This window comes from Phoxinus phoxinus, assembly GCF_949152265.1.
Source record: "Phoxinus phoxinus genome assembly, chromosome: 13".
Lineage (NCBI taxonomy): Eukaryota > Metazoa > Chordata > Actinopteri > Cypriniformes > Leuciscidae > Phoxinus > Phoxinus phoxinus.
Window position 1 is genome coordinate 11,582,294 of NC_136888.1, and position 26,663 is coordinate 11,608,956.

At 37.5% G+C, this 26,663-nt stretch overlaps 1 protein-coding gene across 4 annotated transcripts in view; it reads left to right on the forward strand.

The window, feature by feature from the left end:
• npas3 (neuronal PAS domain protein 3) overlaps positions 1-26,663 on the forward strand; it is a 295,848-nt gene that overhangs the window by 176,461 nt on the left and 92,724 nt on the right. For all 4 annotated transcript variants that reach the window (XM_079634098.1, XM_079634099.1, XM_079634100.1 and 1 more), the window contains one exon: positions 19,070-19,159. In XM_079634098.1, the coding sequence (XP_079490224.1) occupies positions 19,070-19,159 (90 nt within the window). The remainder of the gene's footprint in view (positions 1-19,069; positions 19,160-26,663) is intronic.

Sequence of the window (26,663 nt, forward strand, 5' to 3'; positions counted from 1 at the left end):
AGCAGCCAGGCACTCATGGGAGAATTGAAGTGATATTGAGCTTCTGCAGTAAATGTAGAAGAGGATTACAAGCTCTTGTGCCCGAGTGAAGAGACTACACGTTCATTCCGATGTCCTACTCTTGTCCTTGTGTCTCTTTTTCTTCCTTGTTCTATAGCTGTTCCTTGAGAACGGCACGGGGTGAAATTGATGCTCTGTCGGGAAGTTTGATTTCAGCAACTTTGTAGAGATGAATTTCACAGAAAGGGTTCATTAATGCTGTTGGTTTTGCACTCAGAATTGTTTTTGTCATTCAGACTTCTCTCTGGGAACATTACATGGCACGCTGCAAGCTACTGATATTTTGTACAGTAACCTTTTGGAAGTAGAAGTTTGCTACTCTACATGGTAATAACAAAAAAGCTTTATTGGCAAATATATGAATAAAAGTCACGCAATTCAGCTAAAAAATAACTACAAAAAACTTGGAATAACTAACTGCATAAGTGTACACACCCCCGAACTAAAGTTAAGTTACCCTTTGATTTGATTACAGTGTAATAGGAGTCTATCAGCTTGGCAGATCTTGACAGGAATATTTTCACTCCTGTTAAGACTTTTTATATCCACTGTATAATATTTATTCAGCACAAAAATACCTTAATAATTTGTCTTTGTCTGGATTACGAAATTATAACTTAAACAAAAACATTTGAAATGAAATATTTATCTAAAGTGAACGAAGTAAGGCACTTCTGAAATGAATCAGGTTTGTTTGGAGTTGGGACATTTTAGGATTGTGCTTTGATTATTGCCTGAGTTTGATACGTTTTTAAGTCTACATTCACAAATCAAAGTGAAAATATGATATGAAATATGAAAATATCAACTGCTTTTATTCATATCATGACTGGCGCAATATCATGATTGTAATGTTAAATGTAGCATGTTAGATATACAGTAGCTGTACTGTTACATGCTAGTGTATTTATTAGGTTGATAAGGTTTGTGAGCATGCTAATTGAAATTATTTTTGTGTAGCGTGTGTGGAGGAATCTCTGTTTGTGTGTGTGTGTGTTTGAGTCGGAAAGCCCTCCCCATCCTAAACCTGTGCAGGCTCTCACTGGCGCAGAGCTATTGACATCTTGGCATTTGGTCCAGTCTGTCCGCTCTCCCTGGAGGGCCCGTTTCCTCCCATCCCAGCCGTGTATTGATTGGTTAATTTGATAGTTCTATCACCAATCAGCTTGTGTCTGACCTTTTGCCTTGGCAATGATGGCAGAGCGCTCATTTCTTCATCGTCGGCTTCGCCATACATTGACCTTTGCAAAGAGAATGTCAGCGCGGCCCTTGATCGTAACCTGTCACTACATTTGTTATAAGTAGGAGTCACCCTCGCCTTTGACACCCGATGCTGAGCCTTCGCCAAAGCGGAAGCGCCAACCAACACCTCGCGGTGTTTAAAAAACACCAGCGAGCTTCGATATGCATCGCTATGCAGCAGTCATTCATCAAGTTGTCATAAGCATCCGCATGATTGAAAGCCGAAGACTGATTTTTGGTGGGTTGTTATAGTTTTTTGTGATGTTTTATGATGATAAGCTAAACTCAAGCATGGAAAGAAATGTCTGGAGTATTGTGTTTGAGGTCAAAGGTGTTCTGAAACTGATGTTCGACTCATATTTCACCCAAAACCAAGATAAATTAAATAAGACAATTATATGTGCATAAATCTGTTTGCCTCCTTTAAGAGTTTGTTATTATTTAAAATTATTTTCATGACAATTAAGCAAATTTTCCCAATAAATACTCATTATTTGAATGCACACGTTTCATTAATTCATTTTATTTTTCATTTTTCTCAGTGGGGATTCTCGTTACGTTTCATTCATTCATTCATTAACTTGTTTTATTTCTCATTCTTAGTGGAGATTCTCATTACTGTAACACAATTATTACTTTACAGTATATGCTTAATTGTCATGAGAATAATGCCACAATGCAAATAAGTCTTAATGGTCCTAAAATATGAATACTTTTTTCGGGGGATGTGGGTGGGTATATTTTTATTTCCCATTATTGTGAAATATTGCTGTGTATATTGTGATATTATCACAATAATATGATACAATTATTTCTAATACACACTCAATTATTTCTATTCGACAACAACTAATTCAAACAAATTGCGCATGGCACTGTGAATGAGAACCAAGGGAGAAAAAGTTTCAATTTATTATGTTTAGAATAAAAAGGATATGGTATCGCCATGTGATACGATGTTCACCTGTTTGCTTTTATGCAAAACAAAAATTCCCCTCTCAGTTTGTAGTCACATTTCTAGCATGTAAATGATACAGATGTTATCTTCCGCCCTGCGTGCAGGTGTCCCACAGGGATGTCTCATTATCACAGACTGGAACGCTCTCCCCATGGGAATACCCCAGCTTTTGTACACTTCAAACTCACTTTCTCTTTTCTTTCCCAATGAAAGACTTTTAAGGCACTCTGTTCTTATTAAACTACACTTTTGATACACATATAGAGCTTTCGCACACAGGTAAGAGCTGCTTTTGGTTGCTTTCTGGGAAAAACACGGCACATGATTCTTATTGCGGCCACATCTGCAGTATATGTTGTGAAGTTGTTGTAAAACATGCTGTTTTATATCCGTAATGAAGCAGCGTGATTAGAGGGCCATGTGGCGTATACCTTGATCACACACAACCTCGCGTAAACACCTGACAGCGCGAGCGTGAGCGCGTTAGTGTGTTTGTCTTTACACGCCTCCTGTATCTGTCATTATGGCACATGCGAGCAGCACCAGGCAGTCTTTAGTGTGCTTCTTATGGGCTCATAATGTGGCTTTGGGTGTAATTACTGTGGCTTTAAATGTGTTCTCGGAGGAACTGAGACCAATAAATACCCATATACTTCCCAAACCCTCATCCATGACGCCGTCTGCCTCTGGTGTTGCAGCTTTTGTGGAGAATGACTGCTATATACAATTTTTGTTTTTATTTGTGTTCTTTCTTGTGACAAATACACACATTTTCATTATTGTTTTTTGAAAAAAACGTCCTTTTAATGTAATGTAAACATTAAAAGTAATATATGTTAGAAATGTAATGTAAACTCTCTCTCTCTCTCTCTCTCTCTCTCTCTCTCTCTCTCTATATATATATATATATATATATATATATTAGATATTTTATTTACATATATTTATATATTTAATTGAATATTAAAAATAGAATAATATTTTTTAATGTTAAAGTATATGAATTTAAATAAATATTATATTTACATTGTTAAATATTTTAAATGTAACTATTTACAAATTAGGGCAGAATTTGTTGTATTTAAAAAAATGACTACAGTGTTGGTTTACTGTAAATAATGAATAATTAAAACATTGTGATGTATTACACTAATAAGAATGTGCCTAATTGTCATGAAAATAAAGTCGCAGTGCAAAACAAATCCTTAATGATCCCCAAAATAGGATTTTTATGCAAAATATAGTTTGTGTCTTTTTGATATTGGACTAAAATGTGAGATTTATAAGATTCACCCCTACATCTATTGAAATATTGCCCTTTAATATGATTTAAGATTTCATCCGAGCGATAATATGTCTGAACAGACAGTGAATGATTCTTATTGGTTAACTATAGAAATATTGAGATGTGTTTAGCGATTCCGTGATACAGTTTCGGTGTCCCGTATATTCTCAATGCCACGGTCATCCCTCTTGGTCCGAGAAGGCCCAATGAATAGTTGATATATGAAAGCAGAAAAGATGAAGGATTTTATCAAAGCTGTGGGGAAATACTCACGAGATCAGGCCGCGTTTAACCCAGATTAAACCACGGAGGTCCAAGGGCTCTTCAAAACAAAGACAAGTTCAAGACTTCCTTCCCTTAAGGATGTGTCAAGGGCAATCCAGACAAAAGACAAATGTCTTTTTCAGCACGGCGATAAGCATCTGGGCACAGGCGGTATAAAGCGATGCCTTTTCTCCCTGCGATTCCCTCCCTCCGTTCAGCCTAATGTGGCTACAGTGATTTAACCGAATATGGGACCGTGGCGATTTCTTATCTCCGCCTTAAGGGTACAGCTCAGTAACCCCAGCTTTGAGTGATAGGTTTGTGTGCGAGTACAGGGTGGGCCGGCGGGCTCCACCGAGAAGTCTTTGTATTATAGAAATGTACGACTTGTTGGAATGATTAATGCCGGGTTCATCCCGCAGACCTGTATCAGGCGAACTTCCCTAGACAAAACTTTTGCTGAATCTTAAATTCAGCCAGAGAAAAGGAGTTATTCTCTATTGATTTTCCCTCCCTCGTGTATCCTCTTTCTGTAGATGTGAGAACTTCCCATTCCGATTCTTTTTTGCATCTGATTTCCTATGGATGCATTGTAAGTAAGTGGCTCATTTTTTATGCTGCCGTACAAAAGGCCTGTCAAAGGAGACTCCCGTGCCCGACGCATTTGTTCCTTTACATGAGACGAGAACGCACAAATACAATAAATAAATCAGCACACTTGTCAGCCACTAGCAGGGGAACAGAGCGAGTAACAAAACCGTTTCCCCTTTCTTGCTTTTAATGGTAATGCCACAGGATTGTAAACTTAATGAGATAGGGTTATCAGTGGATTCACAGCGTCTTTGCTGCTGTCTTTTCAGAAAGCAAATATCATTCAGGTTTGTTGCGACTGTAGGTTTGTTGACGCCGTACTGAACGGATAATCAAATAAACTAATACATCTGAACAAACAAACCAACAGGCTTATGTGGGAATGAATGAGGGAAACATTAATTAGTCTGGTAAATCTGACAGCACCTCGTGACAGGATAATGCCAGCATGTCTTACTTTGGAATATACAGAATTGTTTAGTAGGAATGTGCGAAAACTACACATTTTCATTGACTAGTTGGTGGTTTGCATTAATAACGGTTGCATGACGCAATGTGATTGCAGTTTAGTTTAGAAAACTTTTCTGACAGGTTTACTTTGCTTTTTTACTTTTAGTGATTTAAATACAGTACTGTTCAAAACTTTGGAGTCGGTAAGATTTCTAATGTTTTTAAGAGAAGACATATATGCTCACCAAGGCTGCATTTATTTGATCTGATTACCATTTAAAATAACTTTGTTAATATATTTAAAAATGTGATTTATTCCTGTGATGACAAAGCTCCGGTCTTCAGTGTCACGTGATCCTTCAGAGATCATTGTCGAAAACAGGTATGCTGCTTTATTTGTTTGAGAGAACCATGATAAAGTTGGACAGGATTCTTTCATGAATAGAAACTTCAAAAAGAGCATTTATTTGAAATAGAAGTGCAAGTTCAGAGCAGTCATTATCGGTTCACCAAACGAAGCCATTTGTCCAGTTCTTTATCTTTCATCCACAATCAACATCCTTGATTGTAATTCTTCGTGGAATGGGATTTGATGAGGGAAATTGTCAGATGTAGACCTATATTTGTCCAAAGGCCAGTTGTAATTGGCCCGTGGGTGAGACAGATCCATGTTTTGATTAATCAGGGTAAAATCCTTCATCGTTACGGTCTTGAGCATTTCAAATAGACTCAAAAGGTCCATCACAGAGGTGAAATCCATACCTCATAATAAAAGGATTGAAAGACGGCAATGATTTACCTCAGATGACCGCGGCAGAGGAAAAACTCGGCCCATTGTAAATGTGCCTTGTGTGATTCGGTCACTCTTCTGCATGAGGGAGAGAGGAGTTTGTTCATTAAAAAAAACGTTTGTTGTTTTCTCCCTCCACTCAGACGAATCAATTGTAATTTTATGAATTTATGATGTGCTGTGCCCGACTGTTGATATACAGCATGGATGCTGAGAGAAAACTCTCCATATAGAAGAATGAGGGTCGGTTATTGAACTTAAACACTTATTATTATTAGATCTAAAATTTGAAACATTGTCAAGAGAACCTCATGTATTCTCCAGATAAAGTATGTTAAATTCTGAGGTTATCCACCAGAATGAAGGTAAAGCTGTCCTCACAGGTTTTACACAAAGAAATGAAATGTCACAAGTAAGATCTATATCTCTCTCTTTTTTTCCTCTACTCGGCAATGGGTTGAAGAGCAAATTGAGATTCATTCTTTTTATAACTCTTAAGTTATATTAGGAGAAACATCTGAGACAATTGACTGTTCGCAAAGACCCGCCCCCTTTAGTTACGGTTGCTATGTCCGACAAGCCACGCCACCTTTCTCACGCCACCATGTTCACACCATCGCGGAGCAGAGAGGACACTGACAACGCGATGGTCAGACAGGACAGACCAGGTTACTGATGGGTTACTTTTGATATTAAACAAACTCTCACCTTTCAAATTTGGTCATTTTTTTTTAAAGAAATTTAAACAAAAAATACCGTTTTGTGGCTCTTTAATGTCTGACAGATCGCTGTAGAGCCCTAGTTAAAGCTGCTCGTGAACCGATCATCTCTTCCTTCTAGTTCATTTATAGCTTCAAATAAACATGAATGAACATCAGAAGGAATGTTGTTTTAACCGCGGAAAGGCGTCAGTACACTCCGTTTTTCAAGTTCAAATCCTCCCATGTTAATCTACTAACTCTCCTGACTGCTTTGTCGGACAAAATGGCGGATGGCGAAGTATGATTGGTCAGATCACCTGTCAATCAAGCTCCCTGCGAAGAGTCAATTGTGATCCTAAATGTAAATATCTCCTGAATTAAGAAAATGCGAATCCACCATGCAGACATCCCACCTCTCCCAGAAGGTCCGGGAGTCTCCCGCATATTGATGGCGGTTAGCGGCTCCCTGATGCCTGCAAATTATATACAATATCCCGGATAATCGAGCAAGCGAGAAAGCCTCATTAAGGGGGTGGGGGAGTTCTTGTGTCGTCTCCCGGAAATTTGTTTTTGCAGGGTGGGATGTCTGCGCCATGGAACCAGCTGACCTGAAAGTAAAAATCATAGAAGAAGACTGCTTATGGTAATGCCAACTATCGCTCCCCTTGTGCCCACACTTAGAATTGCACTGTGCATTTGTTGTGGATTATCAGTTGCATTTTGACTTGTGACTTGTGTACTTGCATAGAGTATGTTTTGGGCCTTAGGACCAGAAGAGTCTTTGTTTTATTTTCTCTGGAACTCTCGGGCCAATAATGAAACGCATATATCTCACCCTTTATCCCAATTTCCACTTTTTAATGTTTACCTCAACAAAACCTCCAGAATTCGAGCATTTTCATTCTCCCTGTGTGTCTTGATCCCCCTGAGCGAGCTATTCAGTCTAGTGGATAAAATATTCTAATGTGTGCTGTTTTTCTTCCATTCGGTGTGCTTAAATATTACAAAGCATTTAATTATAAAAACTGAGAACAGACGCAGTCCTGGGACTGTCAGTGGGAAAAATAAATGTACAATCAAAATTGCAATTACCTGCAGAATTTCAGGGGTAAACACATCAGCAATCTCATAACAAACACAGGCTAGTTTGCATTCTAAAATGAATACAGTTAGATCCAAAGCAATTTTCTCTTATTTATCTTAGACGCCATGCATAAATAAAGCAAGGGCATTGAAGCAATTAGCATAATTAGACTGTGGTGGTCAGGCCCTGTGCGATTTCTTAAGAGGCATCGCGGAGTTGTGTGTGCGCGTGTGTGTGATCGCTGTCCGTATTGAAGGGCTTCCTGAGCAGTCATTGTTCGAGGTTTTCATACAGGAGAATGTAATCAGTGTTGTCTGTGTGAAGGTCCTCATTACCTGCAGGACCCCCCGTACCCCGTCTGGACTGGCCTTGGGTCTCCAAAACAAAACTTTTGCATTATCATGTATCTTATGTATTGTGCATGAATGCATAGCAAATCGCAGCAGAACAACAGCTGCCACAAATTCACTTCTTTTTCTTAAAAAAAAAAAAAAAGGCCAAACTTGGCAGAAAAAAAAGTAATGATTTACTATTCTTCTTAAAGAGACTGAACTCATTATCATTGTTTGAATAGATCATCATATTGCATACTAATGACCTCATGTATTCCGAGGGAGTCGTTCCAGCTTGTTGCCTGAGTATTTGTATCCAAGTGTGAATTAAAAATACATATTTCCAGTGCAGCGCATATGGATGAAAATGTAAGCACGAAGTGGATCTGTGCTCTTAAAAGAGTTGCTTTGATGAAAGCATTGCATACGTGGCTCTGTTTTTTAGTAATAAATGTCATTAAAATTAATTTCAGTCATTGCGATCATTTTAAGGGGAAATTTTGCTGAATCGTTTTCAGCCAGGCTACAGTGAATATCTCTAGGCTTCTTTGTCTGTCCTCCATAATAAACTCGTCTTTGATTCTGTTTTTCATTATTGCATGTTTTTTTTCTTTCTTCTTCTTCTTTTCATTCTGCAGGATCCCTGCAATATTCTAGATTTTATTTTGTTCCATTTCCTGCAGGATTTAACCGTTTTAGCTTGAGATTACATGCATGGCATGCGGCACACATTTCGATTTTATAGCTTAAAGTTAACATAAAATATAAAGTATACCTAGACTAAATAAGCGATTCATGTTATGAATTGTAACTTGCTCCACCTCCTAGCATTCTGACGGATAAAATCAAGTCCTACATTATACTTTTGTTAAATATTCTTTTTCAGTCAGAGATGTCACTTTATGTAAGTATTATGCGTAATGTCTTTTCGTGTGTGTATATGTTTATTGTCATCTCTGAACGGGCAGTTCTTCCTCTAAATCAAGTCAAGCCCCCTATTTGTTTGTACTGACGTCATATCGTTTTATTAAGCCTGTGTTTAAACACATAAGCATTCAAATGATGTTTAATCCTCTTAGGGTTGAGCTAAATCCCCCCCTTAACCCTCCAGATTAGACTGGGGAAATATTTCCTCTTCCCGAGTCTAACCTGGATGAAGCCGAGACGTGTTTGTCTCCCTCTCTCTCTTCCTCTCTATCTTTGCTCATGATAATACGTGCTGGCCAGTCTCAGCGTTTTCCTTTAGCCCAGATATTATTGTCCTGTGTCATCACCTGAAGGTGACTGTTATCACTTAATTAAATCCTGGCGCGGAGGGAAGTCGAAACAATATTCACCCGAAGGAACTTTTTAAAAGTGGGGTAGTTTGTACAAGGAAAGCCAGCGTTCGCTCCTCGGCTCCTGGAGTGCTTTTGCCACATCCTCTCTGGTGACGTGTTCTAATGTAGATTTCACATGTCAGCTGTCCAACAACTCTGACCAGTAGCCAGTGTGTCAAGAGACAACATGTTTTTTGCACTTTTTGTTAATAGAAACAGGAAATTAGTGGGGACAGAGAGATAAATGAATAAACAAACAATAAATATTTTACAATACTGGAACCCTATGAAGTAGGCCTAAATGGATAATATATGACTTTTTTATGTTGTGTATATTATTTAATACCTAGCTATTAATTAAGGCCTAGTTATATAACAGAATATATATATATATATATATATATATATATATATATGAACAAAAGGTTGGAGGACATGGCCTTAGAAGTTCACACAATAAACAGTTTTGATTAGACACATTACATATTTAGTCAGTGTTGCTTTTTCAAACAGTGTATAATGTATTTATATAATATATTTAATAATATAATAATAATACATTTAAAAGTATTATTATTGTTATATTCAATTAATGGAATTATTATAGGCTATTATGTTATGTTACGTTTGTTATATTTATTATATTTTATTTGTTTATTAATTAAAACTTTTCAAAGTACTAAAGCATTATTAATTGAACGATTAAGGCACTGAAATCATTAAAGTCGTCATGAAACAGAACTTGTGATGGTCTTTTCTTCCCTATCGTGACATATATCCGAGTGAAACGGCTTCTTGAACAAGAAAATATGTAGGGCGGGACTTGATTTTGTCCATGTGGAATTGATTGGATGGTTGTGGTTTGCTATTGGTGGATCTCATGTGAGTGACAGGTTGCTCCGCCTTCACGTTAGTAAACACATCATCAGAGAAGAGATGATGCTTCAAGAGGGAGGGGAAGTTATTTTGATTAAAGATTATGAGGGGACATTAATAAAAAAAAAGATTTGCTCAAATAAATAATTGAAATATACTGACATTAAAAAAATACTGCAATTTTACATAATTTTTTTTTTTAAATAATTGTACATTTTGATTTCATGCTGACTTTAAGAGGAGCCAAAACGGTTAAAATGTTTACAATTCCTGAGTAGATGTCGATATATTTTGTGTCTGAGAATTGAGGATATGCTAAAAGGTTGAGCGAGGACCAAGCAGCAGGATCTGATACTCTCACACCTTTTTTAAATGGATGCTTGTAGTAGGTCATTTGGAGTGAAGCAGGCCAATAAATATGCCATGTCGAGTACCTCCACAGACCCCCTCCCCCAACGCTAAGCCTCCATATGAAATGAGCAATCTAACGACGCTCTTATTTGAAAGAGGTCTCGGCGAGAGGTAGGATGAGTGATCTGAGCATCTCCCGCGCTCGTGCCTTCAATAAAGAAATCAATACCGCGCATCCATATTTGCACATTTCTACATGGCTTGTCAGCCTCAAAATTGACTTCAGTGAAAAAGATCACTCACGGCTCCCGTGGCAATTTAGAAGTTCTGATAAGATCTCTTTTAACACCTCTCATCTGTCTCTCTCTCTCTCTCTCTCTCTCTCTCTCTCTCTCTCTCTCTCTCTCTCTCTCTCTCTCTCTCTCTCTCTCTCTCTCTCTCTCTCTCTCTCTCTCTCTCTCTCTCTCTCTCACTCACTCACTCACACACACACACACACACACACACACACACACACACACACACACACACACACACACACACACACACACACACACACACGTAGACACTTTGGCTCTTTCTTACTGTCCATATCTGTATGTCACTTTTCCCACACAAGTCAGTTGCACCCGTTTTTAATACTCATACGTTTTGGGTCACCCACTGTTTGAAGATTATGCTTATGTTTTGATCATAATTGGTAGCACTAATGTTTTGTTAGTATATTACCAAATATCAGTCTGGAACAGATAGCACTCTAGCGTGTGTGTGCGTGCATGCTTGTTTTTTGATTGTATTAAGTAATACATAATTTAAATATAAATTATTATATTTATTAATATTCGTTTTAATAAAATGTTTGTTTTAAAGGGCACCTATTATGGAATTTTGAAATGTACCTTTCATGTAGTGTGTAACATAGATCTAAGTGAACAAAAACATCCTGCAAAGATTGAAATATGAAAGTGCACTGTATATAAAGCCGTCTTTCAAAAGTAAGAGTCGACTCGGAGTCATTTTTATGAATCGTTAGAAGACCGAAGCTTTTTCTCTGACTAGATGACGTCAACTTGTCAAGTTATTTGAATACGATACGCCCACTTATTGCGCTCCAAGGCCAGGGAAAAAACATCATGGTGACGAGACGCTGTGTTCTGAACTTCTGAAGTGCGACTCAAAAGCCAACTTTTTTCATCTGCCCAAGGAGGAGCATTTGAAGACTAAGTGGCTACAATTCATATATACAACTATACCACAGAAGTATAGTCCAAGCCTTGTGCTTTGCTCGCGCCATTTTGAAGACGATTGCTTTACCAACTTAAATGCAATCAAACTTGGATTCGCGAGCCGGATGATATTGAAGGAAGGTTCAGTTCCAAGTGTATTTGCATCAGCTTCCTCCTCCGTATCACAACCTGTAAGTGTTATTCATAATTGTTGCTTTTATGTTTTATGTAGCATGCTTAATAATTATTTTGTTTGTTGTGTAAGCACCGTTTAGCTTCTAGGTCTTCAAAGACAATTGTATATTGAGATATGTGAAGTGTTTGTCGTTGTTTTCGGAGTTGTCGACTTAAAGAATAGAGTAATACCTCTTAGTAACGTAACTGCATTTTTTTCTTTTTTGTAAAACGTTATGTTTATGCATCGGGCTAACGCAAAAAAAGACTGATTGTGCTTTTACAATATGAACTCTGGGCTATGCTCGCTAACATAACATTAAATTCTTTATCTTATTTTTCGTTTTTTACTACAAACTATAAAGCAGTGGACTATAATAACACAATTTAATTGATAAAAGCATCATTGTACTCCGTGTTAAACAATAAGTATTATCACTGTAAACACTGCTGGGTCATCTGACCAATCGCAGATTAGCGTCACGCAAAGGAGGGGTTTGGAAAAATGAGTCGTTGAACGAATCATTTGGGAGTCGGTGAGCAAATCAGGTAAAAATAAATGCATATTATACGACAACAAAAGTGTTTTTTGTCATTGCATGCATGTAAAACTGTTGTTGGGGACTCCCTAAACAACATTAGGAACATTTTAAATGTCATAATAGGTGCCCTTTAATAGTAAAATAATCATGTATATGCTAGTAATTGTTTTATATTTCTGCTGTTATCTAAATGGCTGCAAATGTATTTTTTTTATCTTATTTATTGGGGCTAATGTCGATCTTTTACTTACCTTTATATCGCTTTTCAGGCAAACACAACTTCTTTTAACATATATGTGGCACCAGCTGAAAAAGTGTGCACTGACTGAATGGCATTGTTATACTTCTTGAAATGTTTGAAATCAGCCAAATGAAATATGTCTAACTCAAACTATTTGTATGGCCATGTCCTCCAACTTTTTGTTTTGACTTACTGTATTGTGGAGGGGTTTAAGTCTTAATTGACATTGCATGTGCAGTTCTGTAGCTCAACACCTGTGCGAGCGAGTCCACATGCGCAGGTCTGGCCGACCCCGTGAAGTCTTGTAGTTCTTCATCATGGAGGCTGTTGGAGTTTGAAGGGGATGGAGGAAGATGAACATGTGGCATCTCCCCCATCACCAGCTGTCCCGCTCCTCTCTGCCTCTCTCTCTCTCCCTCTTCATTTTGTCTGACCTAATAGTTAATGATATGTTAATAGTCAATGAGGCTGGTCTCGCCTGGCGTCCGCTGTGTGTGTTAATGTGGACGTGCGGTGGCTCTGGCCAGGGTGCAGCGACTAGATTGATGTTTACCAGCTTGCGTGTCCTTCAGCTCACGTATATTTGTCCTTTGTTGGAGAAAACACAAGGCTACTGAGTTGCAGACCGTGTTTACTGTTGTAGCATTGAAAAACAGGAATGTTCTTGTTTGAGGGATTGTGGTCTATAGTTTTACTATCTAACCATTGCTTATAGTGAAGCAAAGAACCATTTGAGGAGACAAGCTTTCTAGCTTTATTTAAAGTAAAACAGAACAAAACGGTATTGCCAAAGCATGCAATTTCTGTAAGTGGAAACCATCAGGATGAGGAAAGAGTGTTTCAGAGGCAGAAAAAAATATATGATTTAAATGTTAAAATTGTTTTACAAATATTTTTCTTTCGAATAATATGCACAGTTAGTCCTGGAACGTGTTATTTAAAGTCAACATTAAAACCGTTTTATTTCTTGGATTTGACATTTCTAAGTGAAATTTCTTTGGAAATTCAACAAGAAAGATATGCTTGGTTAATATGATTGTTTTCTGTGTTTGGCTTTGGTTACGTCAACAGAGGACATGTTGTTTCAGAGGCAGAAAAGTATAAGATTTTAATTTTACATTTATTTCCCCCCCTTCTGAATAATGTGCTAAATAAAACCGGGAACATTATGTAAAGTTTTAAAAAAAAAGAAGAAAAAAAATATGTTGGCCTAAAATGTATTACTTTTTTATATATTAGAGGAACAAACTTATTTTAATGTAGAATAATTCAAACTGTGTTATCTTCTACAATAAAGCCAGAAAGTTGTTTACTTTTTATTAAAAAAAGTAAATAGGGTAAAATTGGATTTTGTGTTCACAAAAACGGAGTAAAAAAAAATTAGATTTTTAAATAGATTTTCAGCGATGCAATGTTTTTTTGTTTTTTTTTCATTTAAATGAGGATTCAATTAATTTAATGATGATGCATTAATATTGCCTCTTGTTAATGCTATTTGTGAATAACTAAAACCACAAGAAGCTTGAATTACACTTTTTAATTTAGTCTACATTTAATCTTAATCTAGATTCTATTGCTTTTGCTGCCTTAGGTCAAGTGTGCAGATCCCAAACCGTTACAGAGTTTCATTTCCCTTCTGTGAGACGCTTTCTTCCTTCTCTCAGCACTTTAGACAACAGAGAGGGAGAGAGAGAGCAAGAGAGAGAGAAGCTGCTTGCAAGGCATGACTGCTTTAAACAAATGACAAAAAAGGCCCATCTTAATGTTACACTTTTCTCCCCCAGAAGTTTGTCTGGCTAGTGATTTATTGTGCACTTTACACAGTGGTTAGCCTGTAAACAGAGGCCGTTTATCATGGAGGGGAGCCAGGCGGAGGCACGCAGTGTTCCTCAGAGACCTGGCCCACAGATGAAGGAAGAGCAGTGGAGATGATTGCAGACTGGCTGGAGGTGACTGCTGCGGGTCCTTCCTGACAGCCAGGAGGAGTCTCTCGCAGGTCACCAAGTCCAAGAGAGACCCTCCACTGGGGAGGGGACGGTGGGCTCTCAGTGTATAGATGAACTGACAGGGATGGAGGAGAACGGAAGGCCAGTATTTGCGCTCTATAAACTTTTTTTTTTACACAGACATTTTTCAGATAGATAGATAAATGGATGGATGGATGGATGGATGGATGGATGGATGGATGGATGGACAGGTAGGTAGACAGACAGACAGACAGGTAGATAGACAGACAGGTAGGTTGGTAGACAGACAGAAAGACTGACAGGTAGACAGACATAAAGACAGACAGACAGGTAGGTCGGCAGGTAGACAGGCAGAGAGGTAGGTAGACAGACAGACAGACATGGTAAGTAGGTAGGTAGACAGACAGACAGACAGACAGGCAGAGAGGTAGGTAGACAGACAGACTGGTAGACAGACTGGTAGACAGACAGACAGACAGATAGACAGACACACAGGTAGGTAGACAGACAGACAGACAGACAGGTAGACAGACAGGTAGACAGGCAAAGAGGTAGACTGACAGTCTGGTAGACAGACAGATGGACAGAGAGATAGATAGGGAGGTAGACAGATAGGTAGATAGACAGACAGACAGACAGACAGGTACATGTACAGGTACGTAGGTAGACAGACAGAAAGAAAGACAGACAGGTAGGTAGGTAGGTAGATAGACAGAAAGACAGACAGACAGACAGGTATGTGGACAGACAGACAGACAGAAAGACAGACAGACAGGTACGTGGACAGACAGGTAGGTACAGTAGGTACTGTAGGTAGACAAACAGACAGGTTGGTCAGAAAGACAGATCAGCAAATTAGAATGATTTCTGAAAGATGTGACACTGAAAACTGGAGTAATGATGCTGAAAATTCAGCTTTGACATCACAGGAATAAATTACAATTTAAATATATTAAAATAGCAGTTATTTAAAAATGTATATTTCACAATATTACATACTTTTGAATGGTAGTATATAGTATATATATTCAGTATAAACATATATTTTTCAAAATTTGTCATGTTCACAATTATGTACAGACCAATGCAACAACATGAACTCTATATCAGTAGTTTTCACATGCAAAGAGGCGAGCAAGGCATAACAAATGCAGCAAAGATGTTTGTCTGGAGCATATTTACATAGAACAACAATTAAAAAATAGCTCAGATGGAATATAAGAGCGCATTCTGTGTGAACGGCCCCTGAGGGTCAGAGCGAGGGTGAAAACATGGTCAGCTAAGGCTAATTTACAACCACTTTGGTGCAAGAAACCTTGACTGATATTATAAGTGGACTTCAGGGGGGAAATTAAATGCTAAATGTGTAGAATACAGTCCCTTGAAGCTTTTTGTTGCTGTAAGTAAGGTAAATAAGCATCCGTGTTAGCGTAGCATTTATGTTAACGCATCTATATTGGCATATTAGCATTTCAGATGTAAAGTGCCATATAATGGGACAGTATTAGCATTAGCGCAGTGTAATGTAAAGCGCGAGTCTAACACATCACCTCCAGCAGATGCGTGCTCAGGGAGGAAGTGATGCGCTAGCGGGCCGCCGTGGGACGTGCTGTTGTCAGCTGCATATCAGCACGCTGTAAATAGCCCGAGGCTGCTCTGTTTTATCGGCGAGCAGAGACCGCACGCTCTCTCGCCAGCTGCCAATGCTGCTTTTAACTCGGAAATAAACGAGAGAGGGATGCTTTCCCACCCCGTCTGTGTAAACCTGATTTTCATAAAAAGGTGATCAGATCAGCTGTGACATTGTGCACAATACCTTGTTTTTTTCTCTCTCTTCGTTCCTTTCTGCCATTTTCTCGCCCAGGGTGCATCACCCCACGGATTATCTGAGGCAGCGGGGGACAATATGTAATTAACCCATGTGACCTCAATGCCTTAATTGTTGACTGTTGGAGACCAAACAGCAGCACCTCCAGCGGTGATATCGGCTTCCCTTAGTCCAAAATCCCTAATAACCCAACACGACCACTCTTTTCTTATGTATGTGACTTTTATTGATATGGATCAGGCTTTGTTTTGCAGAACATTTATGTATTGGTCATGGCGTCTGTGATAATTAGCAGTGCTTACTAAACATTGTATTGCATATTGAATGCTGGCTTCATCCTGTATTTTTTGTACTACGGACATGAATGATGGCTCAAATGTGATTGATATCTAAAATTGTGGTTTAAATGTGTGTTTATAATGATAAAACAGGCAAAGAAAATCCCACTGAGGAAAATTAGCCATATCAAGGAGACTAGAATAACATACTGTACACTGGAAGAAATCTCAACTCGTTATATTTATATTTATTTTTTTACCTACTTTCACAATAATAAATAACTTTTTTAATTTTGTCAATTCATATTTATTGGATAAATCAATTGTAGGCTATGTAGTACAAGTAAGTTTAGTTTATTAAAAGCAAAACATTTTTTATAGTGACTAGTAAGCAACCACCCAGAACACCATAGAAACCACAGATGTATGCTAGAAACCAGTTTCAGGGAAGATCTTTTGTGACCCTGGATCACAAAACCAGTCACATGTTGTGCGGGTATAAATGATGTAACAATACATCGTATGGGTCAAACTTATCGATTTTTCTTTTATGCCAAAAATCATTAGGATAGTAAGTAAAGATCATGGTCCATGAAGATATTTTGTAAATTTCTTACTGTAAATATATAAAACATTTATTTTTGTGAGTGAATGCAGCACAATCGCGAACATAAATGGACAAATTTAAAGGCGATTTTCTCAATGTTTTGATTGTTTTGCCCCCTGAGATTCCAGATTTTAAAATAGTTGTATCTCAGCCAAATATTGTCCTATCAGATGATGTAGAAATCTCCATTTCAACAAATACCCATGTACCCATGTGACTGGTTTTGTGGTCAAGGGTCACATTTGAAACTGTGTCTTGCTTAAAGAAGCTAAACTGTTAAACCTTTAAACATCTGTTAAAGGTAAAACTGAACACGCTTTTAGCACTTTTAGCAACTTTCACTTTGAAAGTTCCATGAAACGTGCAAGAAGCAACATAATATAATTTGCACAGGCATGTTTTTACAGTAAGGGTGGGTTGATATTTTCAGTGAGGAAGCAGAAGCAGACGGTAAAACGATAAAACGGTGGTGGCACTGAAAACAGAACCGCCTGCCAAGCTGTGCCAGCAGTTTACACCATGCTAAATAAAAAGTGATTTTGCAGCTGCAGTGTGTCATTGACCAAACAGAGGTGATTTTATTCACAATCAAGCACTTCAGCTTTCATATGGTTTGTGTGTGCGGTGACATTTTTCTGTTCTTCACGCTGCTACCTTGTGCATTGAAAAAAAAAAAACTTCTCTCCAGAATGTGAGAAATGAATTCCATTTTTAGTTAACATGTTGGTTGAATACAATATTTACAGTAAATGCTACAGCGATGCAGCGTGTTGTTTTTCCACTTACACATTTAAGCACAAATCCTCCCCACTGCACGTCCTAAAGATTTCATTGGTCAATCACAATGCTGATGGCCAACGCTGAAACAAATAAACCCAATAACCTAAATCCTAACCCTACAGCCACAATAAAACGTAACGCATCTGTTTTTTCATATTATGACGTATTCGAGTGAAATAGATTATCATCCACACAAGACACTAATACAAATTAATCGCTATAACAACCTATCTAATAACCAACTTTTTACTTTCAAACTAAAACCAACCATATTTGAAATACTTTTAATATCCAGAGGCAACTTATTCCATTCTTGAGCCCCTAAGTATTGGAAAGACCTACGACCATACATAGATTTGATATAATGTAATATTCTTAAGACTTTGCCTAGTATTATAACAATGTTTCTCACTTACTGTTTGTACAGTATTTAAATACATAGGAGCTCTTTTATTGATTATTTTGTGTTTTATAGGTAACCAGTCAAGATGTCTGATATGGGATACGTAAAATGTGTAAAAGTACTAAAACCTAAAACTAAACATCAATTTATTTTGAGATTTCTGTAACTTATCCAACCATACATTCATGAGAATGATCAGACATCCAAGAAATGCATGTATATTCAAAATGACATTGCACTAAACATGGTTTATCCAGAAAACTATATAGCAAGAAATTTAGCCATCTTTGCACCACTTAAATTATTGTCAAGGACACATCCGAGATAGTCCTGCTTGATTTTACACAACCTTGATAGAAGCAGGTCGCTGCGTGATGGAGTTAACCAACTCAAAGAATCTGGAAATACGGAAAAACAAATCTGATTTGTCAAAAAAAAAAAAAAAAGACCTTTATTCACATGAACGAGGTGTTTTTTGCCTAATATTTATGCATTGCTCACACCATCCCTTAGAGTTGAGGCGTCTGTGATCCGGAGCTGTTAATTGACGTTGTAATTGTTGCTCTTTAATGATCTGTCAGTCGTTTCCACATGGGATGCGGTTCTGTTTGCAATTCTGGGCTTGATGGCTTCTCTCTCTCTGCTGTGAGAAATAAGCTATTTGTGAGACTCTCGCCTGACTTGTTTCTTCTCTTTTCTCTCTTTCTGTTTCCTCCACAGTCCCTGGATGGATTTGTATTTGCACTAAACAAGGAGGGGAGGTTTTTGTACATCTCAGAGACAGTGTCCATATACCTGGGGCTTTCACAGGTGAGTGCACTTGAGATTTTCACTCTCCCATCTCTTTTCGTCCATCGGTGCGGAAGAGAATCCGGACAAATTAGTGTTAGATAAACTCCCGCGGTTGTGTTTGCTGCCGTTTAATTCGCGGCGTTCATCACTGCATATTTTAAGTGCCGGAGAGATGTTCTCATTGGAATGCTAGCGTGTTCCCCGCTCCTGTTGGCTCGAGCCAGGGCCTTTCAATAAACAGACAGATCGGTGAGGTCAGACGGTGAGAAAGTGACCTTCAGAACTCTTGCGGTCCTGTCTAGCTGAGCTTCATCTCGAGTGCTAGCAGGCTTCAATCAAACCAGACACGGCTGCACAACAGGCAGCTTCTGTTCACCGGTGGTTCAAGAATCCACAAAAACCATCAGAACCGTCTCTTGCTGTCCTTGTATGAGGGATCTAAACCGCACAGGTGCCTTCAAGATGCTCGCTGTACCGGCGACTGTAACAGTTTGCAGCAGTTTAACTCATTTCCTTCTGTCAGAGATTGGGAATAGTTTGGGCTGTGTTCAGGATGACAATACTACCGCCGATTTCAAAAGAAAATGATATGCATCTTATATACAGAACACAGTATGTAAGGGCCCAAAAAGAGCACACTGCATGGAGTACTGTATTCCACAATACAATGCACTCTATTTGACCTTCCATTTCTAGTGTGGAAAATGATACCAATCTCCGATTTTTAATCTCATACATGAAAAAGTGATTCAATTGAGAATACGTATCGAATTTTTACCATATTTTTTTTTAAGTCAGATCGACTGAGGGTTAATGACAGAACAGTTATTGTAAGGGTAGGTTTATCACTGAAATTGTATCGTACTATATCTACTCTTTGAACAGCATTATGGTACAACATTATGGCAACAGCTTTCTTGCTTTGGTGGGAACTGATGGAATGGCAGTTTATTTCACTCTGTTTGACCTAAAACACTGTGTTCATAGTCATCCAGTTTTGAAATGTTGACTACAAACACTGAGGTTTTCAGATTTTCTGTCCTGGTGTTCTTTACATATTTACGATTCTTTGTAGCTTTTACCCACTGCTTGCAATGCACTAGATATTTCACTGGAAACCGAAAGTAACTCACTCCCGCTAAACGTTTACTCTTTGAATTCTTGCACCTGGGAACCATAAAAGTCGACACCATTATAACTAAAAGTTTGCTAAGAAGTATTTCCTACTAATGCAAGACGGCAACATGCTCAGTGCATTATGGGTGTTGAAGTTTTCCTACTGTACCTATTTGGCAAAAAAGAAGACAACTGCCTTTTTCTTTGTTTTCTCTAATCAGGTAGCACCGATAAAAAACATAAAATAAAATAAAAACATTTCTTCAGTTTTATTGAAAGCCCACTTTGCCAGCTGTGAAGTGCCCCTTTAAATAAAGAAACATTTTACTTAAAGCCTTTACGTATAACCCATTATATATTCATAATGTATGTAATACTGCAACATGTCTTTTCATAAATAATTTTAACCAAAGTAAAAATGCATTATAATGTTTGCAGATTCCTTGTTTGATCTGAAATTAGTTTGTAATGTGTTTTAAAGCGTTATACTTTCTAAAGGTGGAACAATAAATAGATAATAATTATAATGCATTATAACTGTGGTTCATTCATGAGACCATATGCATTATAAGGTGCATTAAAGGCATTATTAATTATTTTTTAAATTTAATATATTTAAAAAAATTTAATAATCTATTATATATAAAGGCTTTAAATAAAGTGTTACCAAAGCTCCTTTGAGTATACAGTATAAATTGGCTTAAACTACTATTTAAAAAAAATAGTATTAATTATATATACTGTCCACGGTCTACGAGTACCTGGATGACCTGGGTTCAAAATTCAACAGTATATAATCACAGAACATTGCATGAAATACTGTATCCCACAATGCCGTGCACTCAAATCAACCTTCTATTTATAGCTTGGTAAATGAAAACAACCTACATTTTTAATCTCCCACCTACACTAGTTTTATTTAGAAATGTATTCCTATTTTTTTTTCAAGGTGATAATTGGACTCCTGTGATCATTGCATAATGCAAAACTGTTTTATAAACTTAAATGCTCCATGTAGTTTACTGTATAAATTGACATAACTACTGTGTATATATATATCCTGTATACAAAATAAGCTGTGATAAGACAATGTACTCGTCATGAACTTTCATTTCTAGTCTGACAGATGAAACCGAGATGATACTTCAGGGTGATAAGTAAGATATTATATAAATTAGATATTTTAAGTATTACATAATACTTTTAAAGAAAGTATGTGTACTGCACACAGTATGTATGCTTTTTTATTGTTATTGTTTTATTATATGCATGTGTCATGACAGTTCAGGCAAAATGAGGAGAAGGGGATGTAATTGCAGCACTTTTATTAATAACAATAAGAAGATGATCCAAATCATCAGAAATCACAGGAGAAAACACTTGGCAGTTAAAAGAAACACAAGACTGAGGGCAAACTAGAAATAGAAGAAATAAAAAAGAAATAAACTAGAAACAGGTGTACAACATAATCAGTTACCATAGGAGCAAACTAGTGACTATTGCTGTGTACGAAATCATCCATCCATTTTCCAAACCGCTGGTCCAATGTGGCTACAGCGCAATTTCTTACAGGTATACATTCCTTTTTACTTGATTATCAAATTGTTTAATTTAGGTTTATACATGCCAGTTTCCATGACGGATGATTATTAAACAGCAAGCAGAAACTACGCAAGCGACAGCCCTTCCAGTGTCCGAATTCACTCACTCGTTTTCATTCACTCACTCGTTTTCATTCACTCCTTCAAGTTAACTATATTATATTATAGTAATGTAGGGACTAGTGAATGAGGGTATAGGGGTCGATTTTGAACACAGTTTCCAGCAGGAAACACAATAATGAAATACAAACTAAGAGTCCATCAAAACCAAACTGAAACCAAAACTGAGCATGAAATACGCAAATTAAAAATAGCAGTAAAGTAAATACTATGTAGTGCATGTGAACATATGCTTTCAATCAAGTTGAAGTGCAGATATGACCTGTCAGATTTAGACATTGTAAATATTGAGTCTTCTAAATTATAAAAGCAACAGTGGCTGTAAAATAATATAAAAATAGTCTGCTAGATAGAGGGATTGAGATATGAATTAAGAAGAGAAGTCTAAAGCCAACTCGAAATTAATTCAGCATTAATTGATTGATGATTTTTATCAAATAATTGATTAATTCTCAAAATCCAGGCTTTTGGAATTTGGCTTGCTCTTTTTCTGTGGTATTATCTTTAGGTTAGACTGCTGATAAAGTGCTTGTAAAGTCTTTAGTCTAAGTAGGGTTTATTATCTTACATGGTTAAGCTTATCCCATAACTCTCCTGATCTTAATTGCTAAACCTTTTTCTTCGTTAATCTGTCCTAGAGGCCACACATTTATAAGGTGTACTTCATTATTTTCATCGTTAATTGGATGAGCAATTTGTGAGCTTTTCTGCGTTGACAGTTCTGTGCATTTTTTTTTTTGTGTGCTGCGGTTTATCTAAAATAAGACTAATATATGATTTTCATATATATTCTAGGTTTATAGTTTAACGTTGGCGCTCTGAGTAGTTAATTAACATTTGTTCAAAATCAAATTAGATTTTGGTGCTCAGTTAATGCACATCTCCAGCCATGCAAGTAATCACCAGGATAGCTTATCTTTTTTATAAATGTCTGTTTGATAACTAAACTTTGGGTTATACTGAGAATATGAATTTATACTGCATTCAGGATGGTTGTAGCTCAAGTCTTGCATCAGTTTTAATGTGCTTCTGCATCTTTTTGTTACATTTTTTAAAAAATCTGTAAATAACAATCACAGTAACATGAATGTAATGTAGTTAGAACAGCCTTAATGGAGTGGTGCTATCAGTCATGTTGAACACTTCTCCTTGAACTTTTTTGAATCTAGCATAATGGTTTATAACAGCCGTTTAACCCTGCGTTTCGTAATCCTGTAAGTTACAGCTCGTCGTTGCGATGGTGAGAGCCAATAGATCTCTTCAGACCGCTCTGTGCGAGCTCTGATTTCCTAAGAGCTAATGATGAAGGTTATTAAAGATTCAGGGCTTGAACCATACTGCGGCCATTACACTAGGCACAGTCGATAGCATGACCTTTTAGCACCGCGGCTCAATCATACGAGCGCTCAGCTGCTCAAATCCAAGCTCTGCTCTCAGACAGATACTGCGGCCTCGCAGGGCACTAGAGGAGCACTAATCTCTAAATCGAGCTCTTCCTCAATCCCTTTGAAAGTAGATAGGAAGCGTCCAGTCATGGAGTTCACTGTCCCCGTAATGACATCGGCTGGACCTTACTGTGATTCCAAGCCAGCTGCACAATAGTCTTTGACGGTGTGATTTATGGCATGTTTTGTAAAACGGTTAAATCCCTCCGGGTTGGGTTTGATCGTAGGTTACACATGTTGGGTGCCGGCAGTTTACTTAAAAGCTCTGGTTAGGTTACAGCAATACAGGTTGCATCTCATTCAGAGGAGAATAATCGTAGAGAAAGTACTGTGTAATTAAATCGATTTAACAGCGCACCTTTCTGTGATTATAGTGTACCTATAAAGTACTTATGTGTAAGAGAACAACATGTAAAGTTTGGGGAATAAAGGGGTAACAACCAGGAGAATAAAAAATATATATTTATACTAGGGCTGTCAAAAGATTAATCGCGATTAATCGCATCCAAAATAAAAGTTTGTGTTTACATAATATATGTGTGTGTACTGTGTATAATTATTTATATATATATATAAAAACATACACAATCATGTATATATTTAAGAAAAATTGGTTATTTATATATAAAATATTTATATATAATATAAATTATATACATGTATATACAGTATATAAATGCAATTATTCCTTAAATATATACATGAATGTGTGTGTATTTATACATGATAATTCTACACAGTATACACACATATATTATGTAAACACAAACTTTTATTTTGGATGTGATTAATCACGATTAATCTTTTGACAGCCCTAATTTATGCTGTAAGTATTATAGAACTAATGGGTCCTTATTCTACTATTATGATACAACAATCACATTTGGGACCAATTTAGCAAGAACATACACTGCATACCTTTTTTGTAATAATCGTGTACCAATACTATAGGCTTTTTAAAAAATGACAGGGTACATATCTATGCATTTATACAGTAATAATTTTAACAAAATTGCACTGAAAACTAAAACAATTGCAACTTTTGCTTAAATATTGGGGAACGATACTCTTGTTTCATGTAGCGGTGCTTGTTACCCTCTTGTTCCATGTAGTTACAGGGGAAGTACAATAAACATACATACTCCCAATCTAATATAACTGACTCGGAAACATTGATAGTAGAATACTTACATTGTTGTTACCCCTGTATTCCCCAAACTTTACATATTGTTCCCTTATACTTGCATGCAAGTACTTTATAGGTAGACTATAATTACAGAAAGTTACGCTGTAAATTCGTCTTAATTACGCAGTACTCTCCAGGCTGTAATCTATAGCGTTACCGAATTTGTTTTAATACAATAAAATATACAATAAATCTCCCCATTAGGAGATTTCTCCCCAATTAAATATATTTTTAGGTTTAGGGCTCCAGACTGCAACCAAATGGTCACATTTTGCAACCTTTTTTCCTGCCGGTGTGACTACATTTTGTTAGAGGTCGCACTGGTGCCACCACCGGGTTGATAAGAGCTTCATTTCATGTTGCATATGAGAAACATCAAACGAAACAAAAGTGAAACGAAACCACGCTACTTGTTTGAGCTGCTCAACCCGGACCCAGACAGCACCAGCGAGAGCTCAGAACAGGTTTACTCGACACCGCCACTACACGACGCTGGGAGATCCAGTGAGAAAGCGTGTGAATTCACTGCTGCATTAATAATATTGGAGTGAGATCTAATGGAAAGCATTCAAATTCAGTTATAAACCACAGATATCAGATCAAACTGCGCTGACACTGAAACCAGGAGAACATTGTGCTATGAACGAACAAGTTATAGAGAGCTTTTCAATCCACAAATCACCAACATTCACCATGGATTTAATGTAGTCACACTAACTGTAACCATGGTATTGTGGCAGAAATAGTCGAATGTTTGCAAAGTAGCTTATAGTTACTAGAATGTCTTAAGCGGACAATCAAAATAAAGTTTTAGCTTATTATTAATATTAATATTATTATTATATAGATATTTTAAATTAACCAATAGTGTCTTAGTCTACTTTTCACAAAGCAATCAAATTGAAATAGAGAATATCAAGTACTGTCCTACATTATTTCTCACTGAATATTCTGTTTGACTTGAATGCGAACACCATTTCATGTCGATTTTAGCAGCAAGTTTATATATATTAGATTGTGCTTTTGCATGACTTTTTTTTCCTTCACATTCCCTCTGTCCATCCGTCCCCTCCTCTCTGCTCTCCTCAGGTCAGCGAGCGAAGGATGCGAAATTGCTTTTCCCTCCATGGCCATTGACCACCTTGTGTTAGATTAATGTGTGCAGACCGGAGAAGCCAGCAGATTTTTACAGCGAGCGCGAGCTTCTCTTCTTGTATGGCCGACATTACCATGATGCTAAACAATGGCTCCACCTGCCCTCGGCTCTTTGATAATACAGTTAATGTGCCCAAGCTGAAGCGTGCGGACGTGTTTTCACTCTCTTATCTCGATGGTCTTTGACTCCTCTCTCAGATTCGGCTGATAACAAGGTTTTTGCGTTTGACAGTAAAAGTAACACCCCTTTTCATCCGCATCCGTATTATTCAGTTCAACAGATGGCCGTTTATCCATTTTTGCTGCACTAATAGCTGTTATCATTTAGCTTCTGTATGTAAATAGGCATATGTTGCCAAATTTTTCACTTGCCTGAGTTTTTCATCCCTCTCTGCTTGGCTTCTGCACCGGGTGATTAGTTCACCTCCAATAATTAATATGTGATGGATTGCACAGCCATCTTTCCCAGATTAATGGCCAGGTTTGTCTTTACGGTCGACGCAAATTGAGAGGCGGCGATAACATCACGCCACTTGGGATTTTCTTATTGAGTTTTCGAGGTGGTCGCGAAGGAAAAGCTGCTTTTGAAAAGGACCTTGTCGCCGGGTCAAGCGCATTCCCCGACGTTTCGTGCGCCGCTGACACGGCACGCGGGCAGCTGTCTGTTTTTGTAATTGAGATGTGTATGTTTGCTTTTGTGTAACAGATGGCACCGTGTGCTTACGCTGATAGCTAGGAAAATAATAATTGCATTATTCCGGCCAAAAGAATATTAGCTTCTGGAATTTGGCCATTTGCAGCAGGCACCCCTGCCAGTACAGCATATGCACTTGCATGGACTAGATATCCAAGGAAATTGATACATCTGGAATAAAGCGACCATCTGAGGTCTCATCTGC